At 38.7% G+C, this 13272-nt stretch overlaps 1 protein-coding gene across 4 annotated transcripts in view; it reads left to right on the forward strand.

Annotated features, from left to right (window-relative positions):
- The window catches only part of cyth1a (cytohesin 1a), a 32707-nt gene that overhangs the window by 6500 nt on the left and 12935 nt on the right, over positions 1 to 13272 (forward strand). The window contains exon 1 of one of the 4 annotated variants that reach the window (XM_004071409.5): positions 6497 to 6796. The exons of 2 other annotated variants lie outside the window; for them this stretch is intronic. In XM_004071409.5, the coding sequence (XP_004071457.1) occupies positions 6769 to 6796 (28 nt within the window). In that variant the 5' untranslated portion in view covers positions 6497 to 6768. Of the gene's footprint in view, positions 1 to 6496; positions 6797 to 10542; positions 10768 to 13272 lie in introns of those variants that run through there. One more of the 4 variants, XM_078950907.1, reaches the window with a different exon arrangement.

Consider the following 13272-nt stretch of genomic DNA (forward strand, 5'->3'; position numbering starts at 1 on the left):
CTCACGTGTTGGAACCACTTAGAATCATCAAATAACATATGAAGCAAGTTTTTGGACTGTTTAAGGCAGCCAGAGTGCCTGGAGAAAACCCACATGCAGGGAGGTCCCAGCTGGGATTTGAACCAGTTGCTGTGAAGCTAGAGCAGTAACCACTGCACCACTATGCCGTCCCCTCAGACGATCTGTAATAGTCTAATTGGAAACATTTTGTCCAGAAGAAACAATATGTTTCAAGCGATTAAGTGTTCCTGTTTTTAAGGTTCTGATGTATCACCACACCCAATTTTCAACAGACTTGGTTCTCTTTTGCCTAGCAATGGCACAACAACCGGCCAATTCAGAACCTGTGTAATCCTTGGAAATGCCAGTGTTGCATTTCTTTTCATCCAGCTTTTCAAACTGCTCATTGCAGCCTTACTGTAAAAATCCAAATGAACTTTGACAAATTTATTTTTAACATTTTGCAAGTTTAACATTTTACAGAGATCTTTCTTAATTGTTTGGAAAATCCTATTCTTTAACGCCATTTTTTTGTTGTATTTATAAGGTGGGTCAGCAGTGTGTGTTGTGAGGATTTTTTGCTATAAGAGCTGACATTTGTGTCTCCAACCATGAATCATACAGGTGGCTCATTTGGACTCTTTTGATGGTTATCCAGATACTTTGTATCATCTCAAAAAACTTAAACTGAACCCTAACAGTGATTTTAAAGGAATCAACAGTATACATGACGGGAAGCTAAAATAGGGTCTGGAAGTCCTCTCGGTGAAGCATTTAGAGCGTCTGCAGTCTTCTCTTTCACTTCTCTTTTTCACAAAACTGACGAATAACCAAAACAGAGTTTCCCAGCTCCATTTTCAGCTGAAAGTTTATTTTGGCTGCAGTTTTGAGCAAAGGGGAACTGATTTTGTCCCCCTTCAGCTCACTGATATCAGCAGGTACAAACAGGTGCAGTCCAGGTTGGTCCAAGTAAACTGATCTGGAGTTTCAGGATCAGTTTAGAACACCAGTTAATGTAAAAACAGAAACGAAACAGCCCCAGTCCTGCTGGTTTGAAAAATATTTGCTGCATCAGCTAGAAGAGGGTGTGGCACACAATGACATCAGACCTATTTTTTGGAGAGGGTTGTAATGATCTGTTAGGAGCTTTTCTGGGCTGTTTCCATCATCACTTCTAAAAAACAACAACAAGTGGTTTTATCTTTTTTGTCTCTTTATGAATATTTTGCTAAATTTTAATTGTTATGCAAAATAAAAAGATGATTTTTACATTTATATAATATCAACATTTTAATAGAGGTTCGCATATTTCTTTCATTATGGTGCTTCATGAAATGATTTATAGAGAATTACAAAAATGTCAGAGATTAGAGGCACGATAAACTGGATAATCAAACATTTTTGTGTATTTATTCCCTTTTTTGCTCTGGTTTTTATACCAAAGTCGCAAATTACATTTAAAGAAGATTTTTTTGTTTAAATGTTTAGTTTAAAATCAGCACTTTCTACTGGGAAAAACAATGTAAACTAAATGAGCTAATGATAATTACAAAGTTAAGACTGATTGTAAGTTGTTTGGACTTCTTTCTACTGTTTTCTTTGTTTTCTACAAAAATCTGTGAAGCAATATTAGAGCTAAATGTCATCCCCTAATTCCCCTCCCTCTGATCCATAAAATTATAGGCCACCTTAATCCAAAGGTCTAATTACCACGGGCTACACCTACAAATAGAGTGCATGCCATCTTGTGCAATGATTCATGAGGCAAAGCTCCAGGACCAGTTAATGCCAAAGAACGTGTGCTCTATGTGCGATGAAATGTGTGGTCGCTGGAGGATTTCTCAAGTCTGGTTGTTTAAATGTTTACAGAATATTTTGCAACTGCCTTATTTTTCCACTAATTTAGGCAGAGACAGTTATAAAAATAAAGAAGAACCTTTGGGTTCTCTTTACTTTTTTTATTAGTTCACATAAAAAAAGCATAATTTTAAATTAAATTTAACTTAATGTCTTTTTATTAATATTAATGTAGTATTTCATTTTACTATCGGAAAAAATGCATTGGACAATTTGTAATGTTCTTGTGTCTCTTGTTGATTTATTGTGTAAGGATGGTTTAAACACAGAAAAAAAGCGTTTCTATGGATTTGAATCTTTTCATATACAGTAAAAATATTATATCCCTGTTGTCTTGGGTGATAGTCTGCTGTAGTTACAACAAAGTCCCAACAGAGGGCCCTGTGGTCATCACTTTTTGTGTAGGCTTGACAAATCAAGCCAGGTTGTCTGGGAGCTGCATTGGTTCAAACAATATCCCCCCCCCGAAAAAAAATACCCTCATAAAAAAAATAATTTAGTCTAGCACTTCTTTTTTATATTTTAATGATTATTTAGTTGTACTCTAACTTTTTTTAAACATGCCAGAGGGAAAGTGAAGGTAAACTTGTCATTCTTGGAGCATCTCTGCAATATTTCTGAATTTCTTTGATAAATCTCAAGTGAAATGTGAAAAAAGAACCATTGACCTGCATTGTTGCGGTGATAAAAACAAACTTCATTATGCCTTTTGTTATATTTATTTTGATTGAAATGTCAATCAGCAGATAAAGTAGGCACTGATTGCTTCATGTTAAATGAATGCAGATTTCATAAGTTAAAGGGGGCTCCCCTGCTGCTGTACAGATCAAAGAAAATGCTCCGTCTTCACGTCAAGTGCAGCATGTTGATTGCCAATTGGGAGGTGCGCAAAGATTCAGTGGTGTGGTTGTATAAATAAAAGTTGAGAGGTGTTCCACTTGTTTAAATTTAAGGGTAAAGGAAATATAGTTAACGAAATATTCGGGAAAACATCTGAATTAAGCCGCAAAAGTTGGGTTTTTGGGTCCTTTAAGGACATGCATCCTTGAACACATCTATAATTTGCCTGAATGACGTTATTTGATGTTGCATAAATATTCTGTCATACGTCACCATTATTTGACAATCAGCCTGAAAGTTGAACAGGAAGCTGCACACAACAATAGATCTGGTGTGTTGACAGCAACTCCCGATCTTCTTGCAAAAAGGTCAAACAGTTGTGTGGTCTCATTTGTTCTGGGTTCACATTTGCAGGGCTGCTCAGGGGAATGGATGAACCCGAAACAATGAGCTGAAAGTCCTTTTCACACAGCCTGCATTGTTTAGTTGTTGCGTTTGAGCTGCACAACTGAAGCATTCAGGGGTCGTGGCACAACGATGCAATGCGGTGCTTTAAATCCTGGCCAAGTTCTCAACATGAATAAATCTCTCCTATAAATCAGCAGACGGGAAAAAGGCAACAAAAGCATTTTTTCTTTAACCTGTGCTTGGCCTCCGTCTGGATGCAGTGAGATATGCATTCCTCCTGATCTTTCTCTGCTCACGTACAAGCAGGAACAGGCTTAGACCCTTACAGTTTGTGATCAGCCCAGACGTGCAAGTATTATACAAACTGATAACTTGACTTTAAAGACAAACATTTTCAAAAAAAGATGCAGCCCTAAGATACATCTCAACTTTAGCTGAAATGTGATGGCTCCTTATTTCGAATACATGAGAGTTTGATCGAGCTATTTTCACGATGTCAGCCACAACAGAATGTTTAAAGTTTATACTTGAAGATGTAAAGACTTTTGATAGTTGAACTTTTACATTTTGGTTTGTGTGTTTGAATTAAGATAAATCAGCCAAACTTACTTTAGACTAAACGAAAAGTATGGTGGTGGTGTAATCATGATTCAGGCTTGATTTACAACCTAAAAATGTTTACTTTCGTTTGTTTACAATAGACAGCAATTCAAAGCATGTCAGCATATCTTCTGCTTTGTTTAGAGAGCACTTTTGACACAACAATTGCCCAAGTGCTCTTAAGTGGTAGAAACACAAGATAATTATATACAAACAGCAAATTTACACCATCAAAGCATTAAACAGAACAAAAACAGTGATTCATTTTTTAAATGTTAGTTTTAGGGTGATTTAATAAGCGTTTACAATGGCATCTGTTTGAAGTGTAAATGCCTGTTCAACAGGTTTTTGGGTTGCAACAAAGGCTTGCAATGCAGTTTTGTATACTCAGAAGATGCAGGTCAGCTCACCTGAGTGACAGAGGAAGAGGAAAAAGAAAATGTGATATAAATGTGGCTGCGATATAAAGGTAATCACAGTGTATCAGAGGGGCAGTGAAAGAACGAAAAATGCCATCAAAAATGGCAGTAATAATGCTTTTTTTAAATGACATTTTAAGTTCGTTTGGGGACTTTTTAGTGATGGAGAGTGTCCAGTCTTGCAGTTATAGCAGGCCTAGATTTAGCCAGCCTCACTATGGGGTGGAGATAGAGTTTGCACTCTGGGAGTGCTGAGAGTTTGGAGTCTCATACAGCTCTAAAACCATAAAATGCTTTGAAAACCATGCTATCATTGTATCACCATCTATCTACTCCTTTGATATATTTGATATGTCCTATAAATTTTATGTCGAAGACTCCTACTGACACCATCCTCTGCATTTCCTGGACTTGGGACTAACACAGTTTTAGTATGTTTTTTTGTTGTTGTTCTTGTACTTTTTATCTTCCTTTAGCTTATTGATTTTTACGGGCCATCACCTTCGGGCAGGCAGTCACAGCCTTTTGCCCCCCTTGCCTACATCCGGCCTTGAGTTATATGTGCAAATTTCTTCAGAGGGAAGGATTTTTATAATATGTTTGCGTGATATCGTTTATTTATTTATAAGTGTGCATTTGCACAAATGCATTTTGGTTGTTTGCATTCATTTTTCTTTTTGACTTAATGTTCGACTTCTGCTTCATTGTCCTCCAGTCTTCCTAATTTTTTTGTATTATTATTTGACTGATTGTCTGTGACAGTTTCTCCCTGTGGGTAATTCAGATTCAGTCTAGGTTTATGGTCACAGTCAGGTTTAATAGATTTTGTCGTGTGACACCAGCTTTTTATAGGAAAAAGCCCAATTTGACTGTCTAAATATCCCTTTTTTATTTCCTGTTCAACACACCGTCTACTCTTGGCGGATGTGGTGAAGCTTCAGCCAACTCAGGCAGCAACTGTTCTGACACTTTCTCCCTGCCCCCACTGCACCCTGTCCCAACGACGGATGCGTCAGCGTGCACAGGCATGTGTTTACGTGCGTGTGCGTGTTCGAAAGAATGGCAACAGTGCCGTCGTTTCTGCCTGTTACAAAAACAAGACAGACACCGGAAACGCAAGAAATCAACCTTCAAAATAAGATGCGGCATAAACCGGTGTGTCTATAAAATGGTCTGGGGCAGGAATTTTCAACCATATTGAAACAGTTTACCCCCATTAAAATATTTTTGGTTCCTTATGTATACCACCAGGTAGCTTTAACTATGAAATAGTTTTTTATAAGGAAAAAGGGAATGATATTGACAGCATTAGAAAAAAAAGAAAACAAATTAGAATAAAAATGATAAGGTTTAGCAGCATTAAAAAAACACACCAAATGACTTCAAACTGAAGGGTTGAATTGAAAATAAATAGGAATATTTTACTAAATTAAAAAGTTACATTTCAACTATATTTTTACTTTTTGAAAAATCGCTCCCATTGTTTTCATAATTATGATTATGCAGTTTTTATCTAAGATGAAAAAGTCAATTTTTTAAGACATTTTCTTTATTTGATGTACTTGATAACGGCAGATTACATAAATTTTCGTTTTTCTGCTCCTTTTTATTTATTAACTGTTGTAGTTTCATTTTGTATATGTATTGTTTCTTTGTATTGTTATTAAATGAAATAAATGTTTAAAACAAATTCTGCAGAGCAGCAGTAGTTTATTAGAAATTCACCTTGTAGTTGTTGGCGGGACTATTGATGCAGTGTAAGCCCGTTCCCATTTCCCATCATCCCTCTGTTCACACACTCCTCCTGCTAGGTTACAGTCCCTCATGACACCAACCTAACATTACCACTGCAACAAAAATAACAAGCAATATTGGAGGTATTCAGCCGTACAGTTTTGAGCCAGATGCCAGTTCAGACGAGGAAAACAAAGACGTACAGGGATCTATTTGTCTACAAGTGGATGCATCGGAATGGAGTAATGGAGCAGAGCAGGGAACTTGAGGCTTGCTTTAAGATCACAAGTAGCTTGTATGTCACAGCTAGAAGCTATTTCCAACCACATTTTTTTTATCTGCTCCTGATTCACAGCGATTTGAAATTCTCAGAAATGCAATCTTAAGCTAAATTGACTTTGCACATGTCCCTGTCATGAAAATAACACAAGAACATGTAAAAAACCCGATGTTCATCAGAGCAGATCTTTAAAAAATTATCATCAGTTGGCTTTAAATATTTTTATAGATAGATAGATAGATAGATAGATAGATAGATAGATAGATAGATAGATAGATAGATAGATAGTGTCTTGTTGAAATAATAAAAATAAACAATAATAGGCACTTTTGAGCTTTAGCACCTTTATTATGAAAGGCAAAACAGGAAACATCTATTACGTCATATTTGTCTTGACAGAAAGTCGGTACTCAGCGGGGAAGGCTGTTAAAGTCCGCTCGATTTCTTCTAACCACTCCCTGTCGATAGTAACGCAGTTCTTCTACTCGGGGACGTGTTCGGAGTTTTATTAGCTGTTCAGACGTCCAGCTGTCCGAAAGTTGTTCAGAGTTCGGCTCTTAAGCCTTTTAAGCGGAAACTTGGTTCTCCTCCAGGCAGCGTCTGCGAAACTGCGAGAACTGAAGCAGCAGCATGGTGTTGAAATCGGAAGACGGAGTGGGTGAGTGAAATAAGCCAGGAAAGACGTTTTATTTAGCAAACATGTCAGAAAGGGAAGGGTGGTTATTTAAAACCGAAATAAAATTCAAAACGTGTCGAATTTATAAATGTAAAATGCCGCAAGCTAACCGTGTGAAGTGTGACGTCGCTTGGTTTTGACTCTCCCGCCGGTGTTTTTGTCGGACTTACTTTGTACCCATGACTGTAGTTTTCTCTTGCAAATTTTACATAAATGACCAAAAACTCCAACTAAAATGATGAATAATAAAACATATAATTGCATCTGTTGTTTCTCATTTTACCATATGAAGATGCTGTTTTTACATAGCTTTTTAAACAAATGAATCCCTTGAATTATTGTCTACTTGTCATAACAGTAAAGACAACACATTTCTATAGACATTCACTCTATTGAGCACAAGTAAATTCAGACTAATGTTGAAAATTTCAAATTAAAGTGACATTTTTCCACTAATCAACAGGTGTGAAAGCAGGCAGACCCGCCTCCACCCAAACATGCATCTCATCATTACCCATTTAACCCCAAATATAACATGTAACAGCTTTTAGTATTAACTGAGTGTTTTCTGTGCAGGATTGTGGTTTATCTTTGGCAGTTAAAGGCTGCAGCCTGCAGGGGAACACAGAGGGTCTTTGTTCCTCAGCGTGATGCTTTCATCTCCTCAGCCTGGTCGGCCCGCCAGCATTAGTTGGCACCCTTGACTTGCGTCACTGTTAATCACGTTGGGAAACATTGGCGGATGCTGGAGGAAGCTGCAGCGCCTTTGTGTTCCACAGAACCCACAGCTGTGCTCCTCGTCGGGTTCTGGCCGGGCTCGCTCTGCTTTTGCCGTCCGGGGCAGTCGATTCTTTGGAGTCCATCACTCTGTGGGAGTGGGAGGTTCTGGGGAGTCAAAGTAGTTGTCACTAATGGATTCCTAATGAGCGGTGCTGAAAGCCCTAATGGGCCGAGCGCTGCAGTGCAGTGCACCCTGCCCAGCACTAATGCCCTGGTAGTTTGATAATCTTCATCATCTTCCCATAATCATATTTTTTTCCCTCCCCTCCATGAGTTACACGTGTCCGTTCCACTTAGGCCTTTTTATGTGGCTGCTTTTTTTAACAGAAAATGAATTTACTTCAGGAGGATCTTAAAATCTTATTAAGTCTAAAATGAAGAAAAAAAAACCAAGACCTGTTGTGATATGATATTTTAGTGAGGTAAACAAGAATCAAAGTCAAAATTCTACTTTATTTATTTAATTGAAGACAAAACAGGGAAGAGCTGACATCTGTAATTACCTTCTATCCCCTTAAATGTTGCATAAACATTCCAGATGTCTCACAACAGACTTTAATTGTGTGTTTTTTTTTTGTCTTCAGTGGCGTCAATTAGAGCTTTTATTTTGGAAATGGGCCCAGTGAGGACTATAGAATTACCCAGGGAAATTATTTCAGTATGAACACTGTTGTTTAACTCAACATTTGTTAAGTAATAATTGCAGAATAGTTGTTCACTGACCCATATGTCTTCAGCGTAGGGTTAATTTTTTCTGTTCGGATGGAAGTTTTTTTTTTTTTTAATTTTGCTAAAAAAACAAAACAAAAGAAGCAACAGGAAATCAAGTCAGTGGCTTAGTGCACCACAGGAAGTGACATCTAAAAAGTTGACTTTCTGGCAAAGGGAGTTCTAAAAACAAAAAAGACAAAAATATTGATATAACAACTAAAGTTCCTCTCTTCTGTCTTGGGATATATTTGGTTTACTCTCACGGCGGATGTCCTGATGGATTACTGTCCTAGAAGACAAAGACGTGTGTTGTGAGAAGTAAAACCTCCTCCGCTGGAGTTAAACCCAATGTTTGATTAACACCAGTGACACAGAAAGGGGTTTATTAAAGCAAACTGCCCCTCTCTGTTCGGAATTATGACCTGGACGTGGTCAGGATGTTGATGTTGTTGAGCCTTGTGTGTGTTTGCTGTGGAAACACAAAGAGGCAGCTTCACATCCTTTGCATCAAAGCTTCAACAACAAATTTCATTCTGAACTGAGAAAGATGGTTTATTTACCCTTCTTTTGTCACACTTCTAATGAGTTTTGTGTCGTGACGAACTGCTGTCAAATAAATGAAGTTCTGCAGTTTTACCTCTACACAACATTTAGCCCCAGTGCTATCTTATGTCCTTTAAAAAGAAATCATGATTCTTTATTTTGAAAGGGTCAAAAGCCACAAGTTCCTCATCTTTATTCAGTCTAGTGACAAACAAAAAAAAAAAAACTTTTTTGTTTCAGATGACTAGATATTCCACTCTCCATCTTTAAGATCACATGATTTACAATATCATATTTTTTCCCCCCTCTATATTTAAAAACAAAGTGCAGAAGCAGCCGTTAGAAACTAGATGCACCCTGACTGACGTTTTAAATGCTTCTGGCAAAAGGACATCTTTGTTTTTGCTGCAGTTTTATTCCTTTCTAGAACAGTCACTTTCCATGTAAAACTCTGTGAGACAATAATCCATCTTCGTGTCAGGACTTGTCGTATGACATAACCCGCAGATCCAGCACGGTGACACTTACCGGGCTGAGCTGTATGTCACAGCGAGCAGCACAGGGCGGCCGCCTGACTCAGTCCCGTCCACACAGGCGGGTGCAGGGAAGCGCTCACGTCTGCGCAGACACACCCTGGGGCAAGCGCAGACTCACGCTGCACTAACCCAGCAGGAACGTGAACGCTCCAGACCCTCCAGGAGGATTTCTGGCAGCGTTAAGGGAAATACGCAGACTTTGGCTGAAGAAAAACACGCTGTCCTCAGCACAGACTCCAACATTAAATTAGATTTAGGGTGATCGTGGCAGTTAGACGGGCCCGTGACTGGTTAGGGTGACTAAGAGGATAGGGTGAAGGTCTGGTTTGCATAGATGACTCATCAGTTGGTCATCTTGGAGCTTAGTCACCAATCAGGAAATGATGTGCAACCTTTTGAGGAAAATAAAAACAATATTGTTATTACCATCTTAAAAAAAAAAAAAACCTACTCAATAGAAGACATTTACATTGAACACAAAGTATTGTTTTTTTGTCCGTTATTGTTGCCAATCAGCCTTTCTTTTTTGGCTTATTTAATCTAATGTTAAAGATCTGATTTTCCATGTTCATGTTTAGATAAGGCTGATAAAAATGCTATATTTATTTGAAATGAACCGTTGCTCCATAAATGGCTTTTGCAATTATTTCCAAAGGTCTAAAAGGTCACAGGGCTTTATCTTTCTGTTGACAATGAAAAAAGTGAACGTTTGCTAAAACTGCTTAGTGTACAATAAATATGAATACAGGTAAAGTAATGGAAATTTGGGATTTAGATTTAAATTTAACCTGAAGTTGACTGACGTACAGCAATTCTAAAATGTCAACAAACCAGATGGTTTCTCACTAAATGTGTGTGAATTTGTCACATAGAATTTTTAATAGAGCAGTGCAAACACAGAAGTATCCCATTGGTAGCTAAAACACTATATTTTAGGAACTACCAGTTGCAAGAGAGAGGTAGGTAGTAGGTGTGTGTTTATTGGCTTTGCATGAACTGTCTGCCAGAAGCAGAGTAACCAGGTAAGGAGTCACCACCAGGTGGAGCTCTTATGTTTATTGTAGTTGCTGGAAAAGAGCATGCGGAGGGAGAGAGGCAGGGAGTAACGGTCCTTCCCGAATGGTCTGTGTCACTGTCTGCGAGCAGGCGGGGCCTGATAACTCTGCTGCAGCTGGGAAAACTCCGCTGGTATCTTCAATGGTCCTTCCTGAAAGACCAGGCTCCTTCCCTCCGCTTGTAATTTGGATTTTTGGGATGCTTTTGCTGAGTGGCGGGATCAACAGCAGAGGGGATGTCTGGCTCTAGCTTTCTTTTTTTTTTTTTACTTATTTTCAACGTGGAGTGAGCTGTGAAGAAAGAAACTTCGGAGATTCTCTTATTCAGGTCTGCTCCTTTTCCTGCTTAATTGGTTCTAGATCTGCAGTTCATAGTTTGTATTTCATCTGTGCGAGTTCTTACCACAAGAATGTTGAATTTAATTAACTCTGACTTGCCCCATGCTCTACTTTTAAATAGATCTGTCAGTGTTATTTTAGTACTGTATTAATAAAACAGATTTTCTGTTTAAGCTGACCCGATGGCTTATTGCTTTATGTGATAAATAAAGCTGTACTGAGAATGGCTGGACAACTGATGCTAGACAGTGGGATGCTGAGATTTGTTTTATGATTTAATATGATGGTAATTTCACATTTTTACTTTACTTTTTTAGTTTCCACTGTGGAAGTTGTGTCTCTATTCTTTGGAGTTTACATAGGATCCGTTTCAGGGATCAGGTATTGCTGCAAACACGTGTCTGACATTTGGGTTCGCAGAGGGATGAAGCTGACACAAAGGGGGGACTGTGATCATCCCACCACCTCTCCCACTGTCCCTGTGTTCTCTTGCCATTGCCCCCCCCCGGTTTCACACTGAGGTCCTTCTTCTCCGCTCTCAACTTCACCTTCTTCCACCCACTGGTCCGGTCCAGTTGGGTGCTGAACTAGTGTTCATTTTGGTGACAGGTTTGCTTTTCTGTTTGTTGGGATGAGGAGTGGTGGTGGTGGTGGTGAGGGGGGGTGAGGGGGGGGGGGGGTCCTCCGCGTCGGTGCAAGGTTTCTACTTCAGACATGAAAGTGAAGGGGGGTGGTTGAAGTATATTGCTCTCTTGGGATTGGATTTAATAATGAGATGAAGTCTTAGATGATGATGTGGTCATATTTTTAAGCCACCTTTTTATTGCTAAAGAAGCCACATTTTTCAAAAGAGTCAGTTCTCCAGGTAATAACTCGATTTGTCCTGGAAAGGACTATTGATCGCTTGTTGTGTGCATTATCGTGACGTACGCTGCTTTTTGTTTACGTTAGGACAGTTATTGGTTCTGGCAAGAGGTCGATTGACTTCAGCCCTCTGAGACCTCCAGGGGTGGGGTGGGAGGGGGGTGGGTGCTTTTAGCAAATTTTTCCATGAATTAACTGTTTCACAGAAAAGAAATGATGTATTCTGTCCTCTGAGACAATGATCAAGATGTCTGGACATTTTTTTAAAATTTCTTTTACATCGATGAGTTTGACTTGAAACCTTCATGGCGTTGTGTATAATATTAGCGACAGGTTGAAGATATGTGATGCGTTGTAATCAAGCATAATAGAAAGTCTGGATGAGTCAGAAAGAAGATGGCGATATACATTGTTGATATTAATTTAATTATTTGGACAGTTTTTATACATCTGTAACAAAGGTGCAGTTCTGATGGAAGTTGTAACCTGTAAATAATTCAAGCAATACTTTTTTTTTTTTGTCATTTTCTTTCGGTTCTTGAGCGTTCAGAGGAGGGTTTTAATTTGGGTCACATTTGTACAGACCTTTTTTTTTCTCAGGAGAATCCTTAGATGATCTGAGTGGAAATTAGACTTATTTTTTTTTTTTTCCTGCAATCAGGATACCCATTAGTAGACTTTGCCGCTGTGGGAGGGGAAGCTATAATTGGTAGCCCCCTTGATCTCCCTCCCACCTCTGTTACTCAGTGTTGACCCAAGCCTCACTAGAACAAGTTTGGGATTCGAGAATCAACTTAAGTGCTGTCAGTAAAAAAGGTTATAGCATTTATAAAGACAAATGTTTACAAAAAGGGGCCCTTTGTGGCAAAAGGACGAAAATTGACCTGAAAGCTTGATGTAGAAAGATTGCAGTAACTGCTAAGTCTTATCTCCGTACCTTTAATAAAAAAAAGGGGGGGGGGGTCCGGGGGGTTTAAAGTACTTCTTGTTTTAATGATTATTAAGTTTTAACCTGTTCAGTTGTTACTGCTGTTATACCAGGAACTAAAACACATTCCTTCAAGTCTACATGGGTTAACGGCTCTAATTGAAACCAAAAACAAATTCCTCAACTAATCTTTTAAATAATTTGTCTGGAGTTTGTGGCCTTCGGCCTCTATGAGGATGAGGAGCAGGAGCCTGCTTTTTTGAGTGACTGAACAGCATTAAAGATCTTAAAGAAAAGTTGGATTTGAAAAGGAAACGCACCCGCCATTTCTCCCACTTTTGGTCACGGGTTAAAAATCCAGCAACCCATTAAAAAGTGAGAACAAATGTTTATGCAATTCTGAAAAATGACGCCTCCTCAGTGATGCCCTGTGACACAATGAGGGTGGGGTTGGTTCCTTCCCTTATGAGATCTTGACTGGCATCTACGCCTAAAACCCTCTGACACATTTTGATCAACCATTGTTGAAAATAAACGATGGACTTTTGGAGAACTTCAAGCTCTAGGTTTGTGCTCTTCAGTGATAGGAGGGGACGTTAAAGTTGAGGCATGTATTCTCCCTCTTTTGTGCCAAATTATAGTTCTTTTTACAACATGTCTTTATTTCCATCTCTTCTTTTGTGGCATTTCTTCATCAGGAAT

This window comes from Oryzias latipes, chromosome 8 (assembly GCF_053564925.1).
Source record: "Oryzias latipes strain Hd-rR chromosome 8, Olatipes_Hd-rR_3.1".
NCBI classification, from domain to species: Eukaryota; Metazoa; Chordata; class Actinopteri; order Beloniformes; family Adrianichthyidae; genus Oryzias; species Oryzias latipes.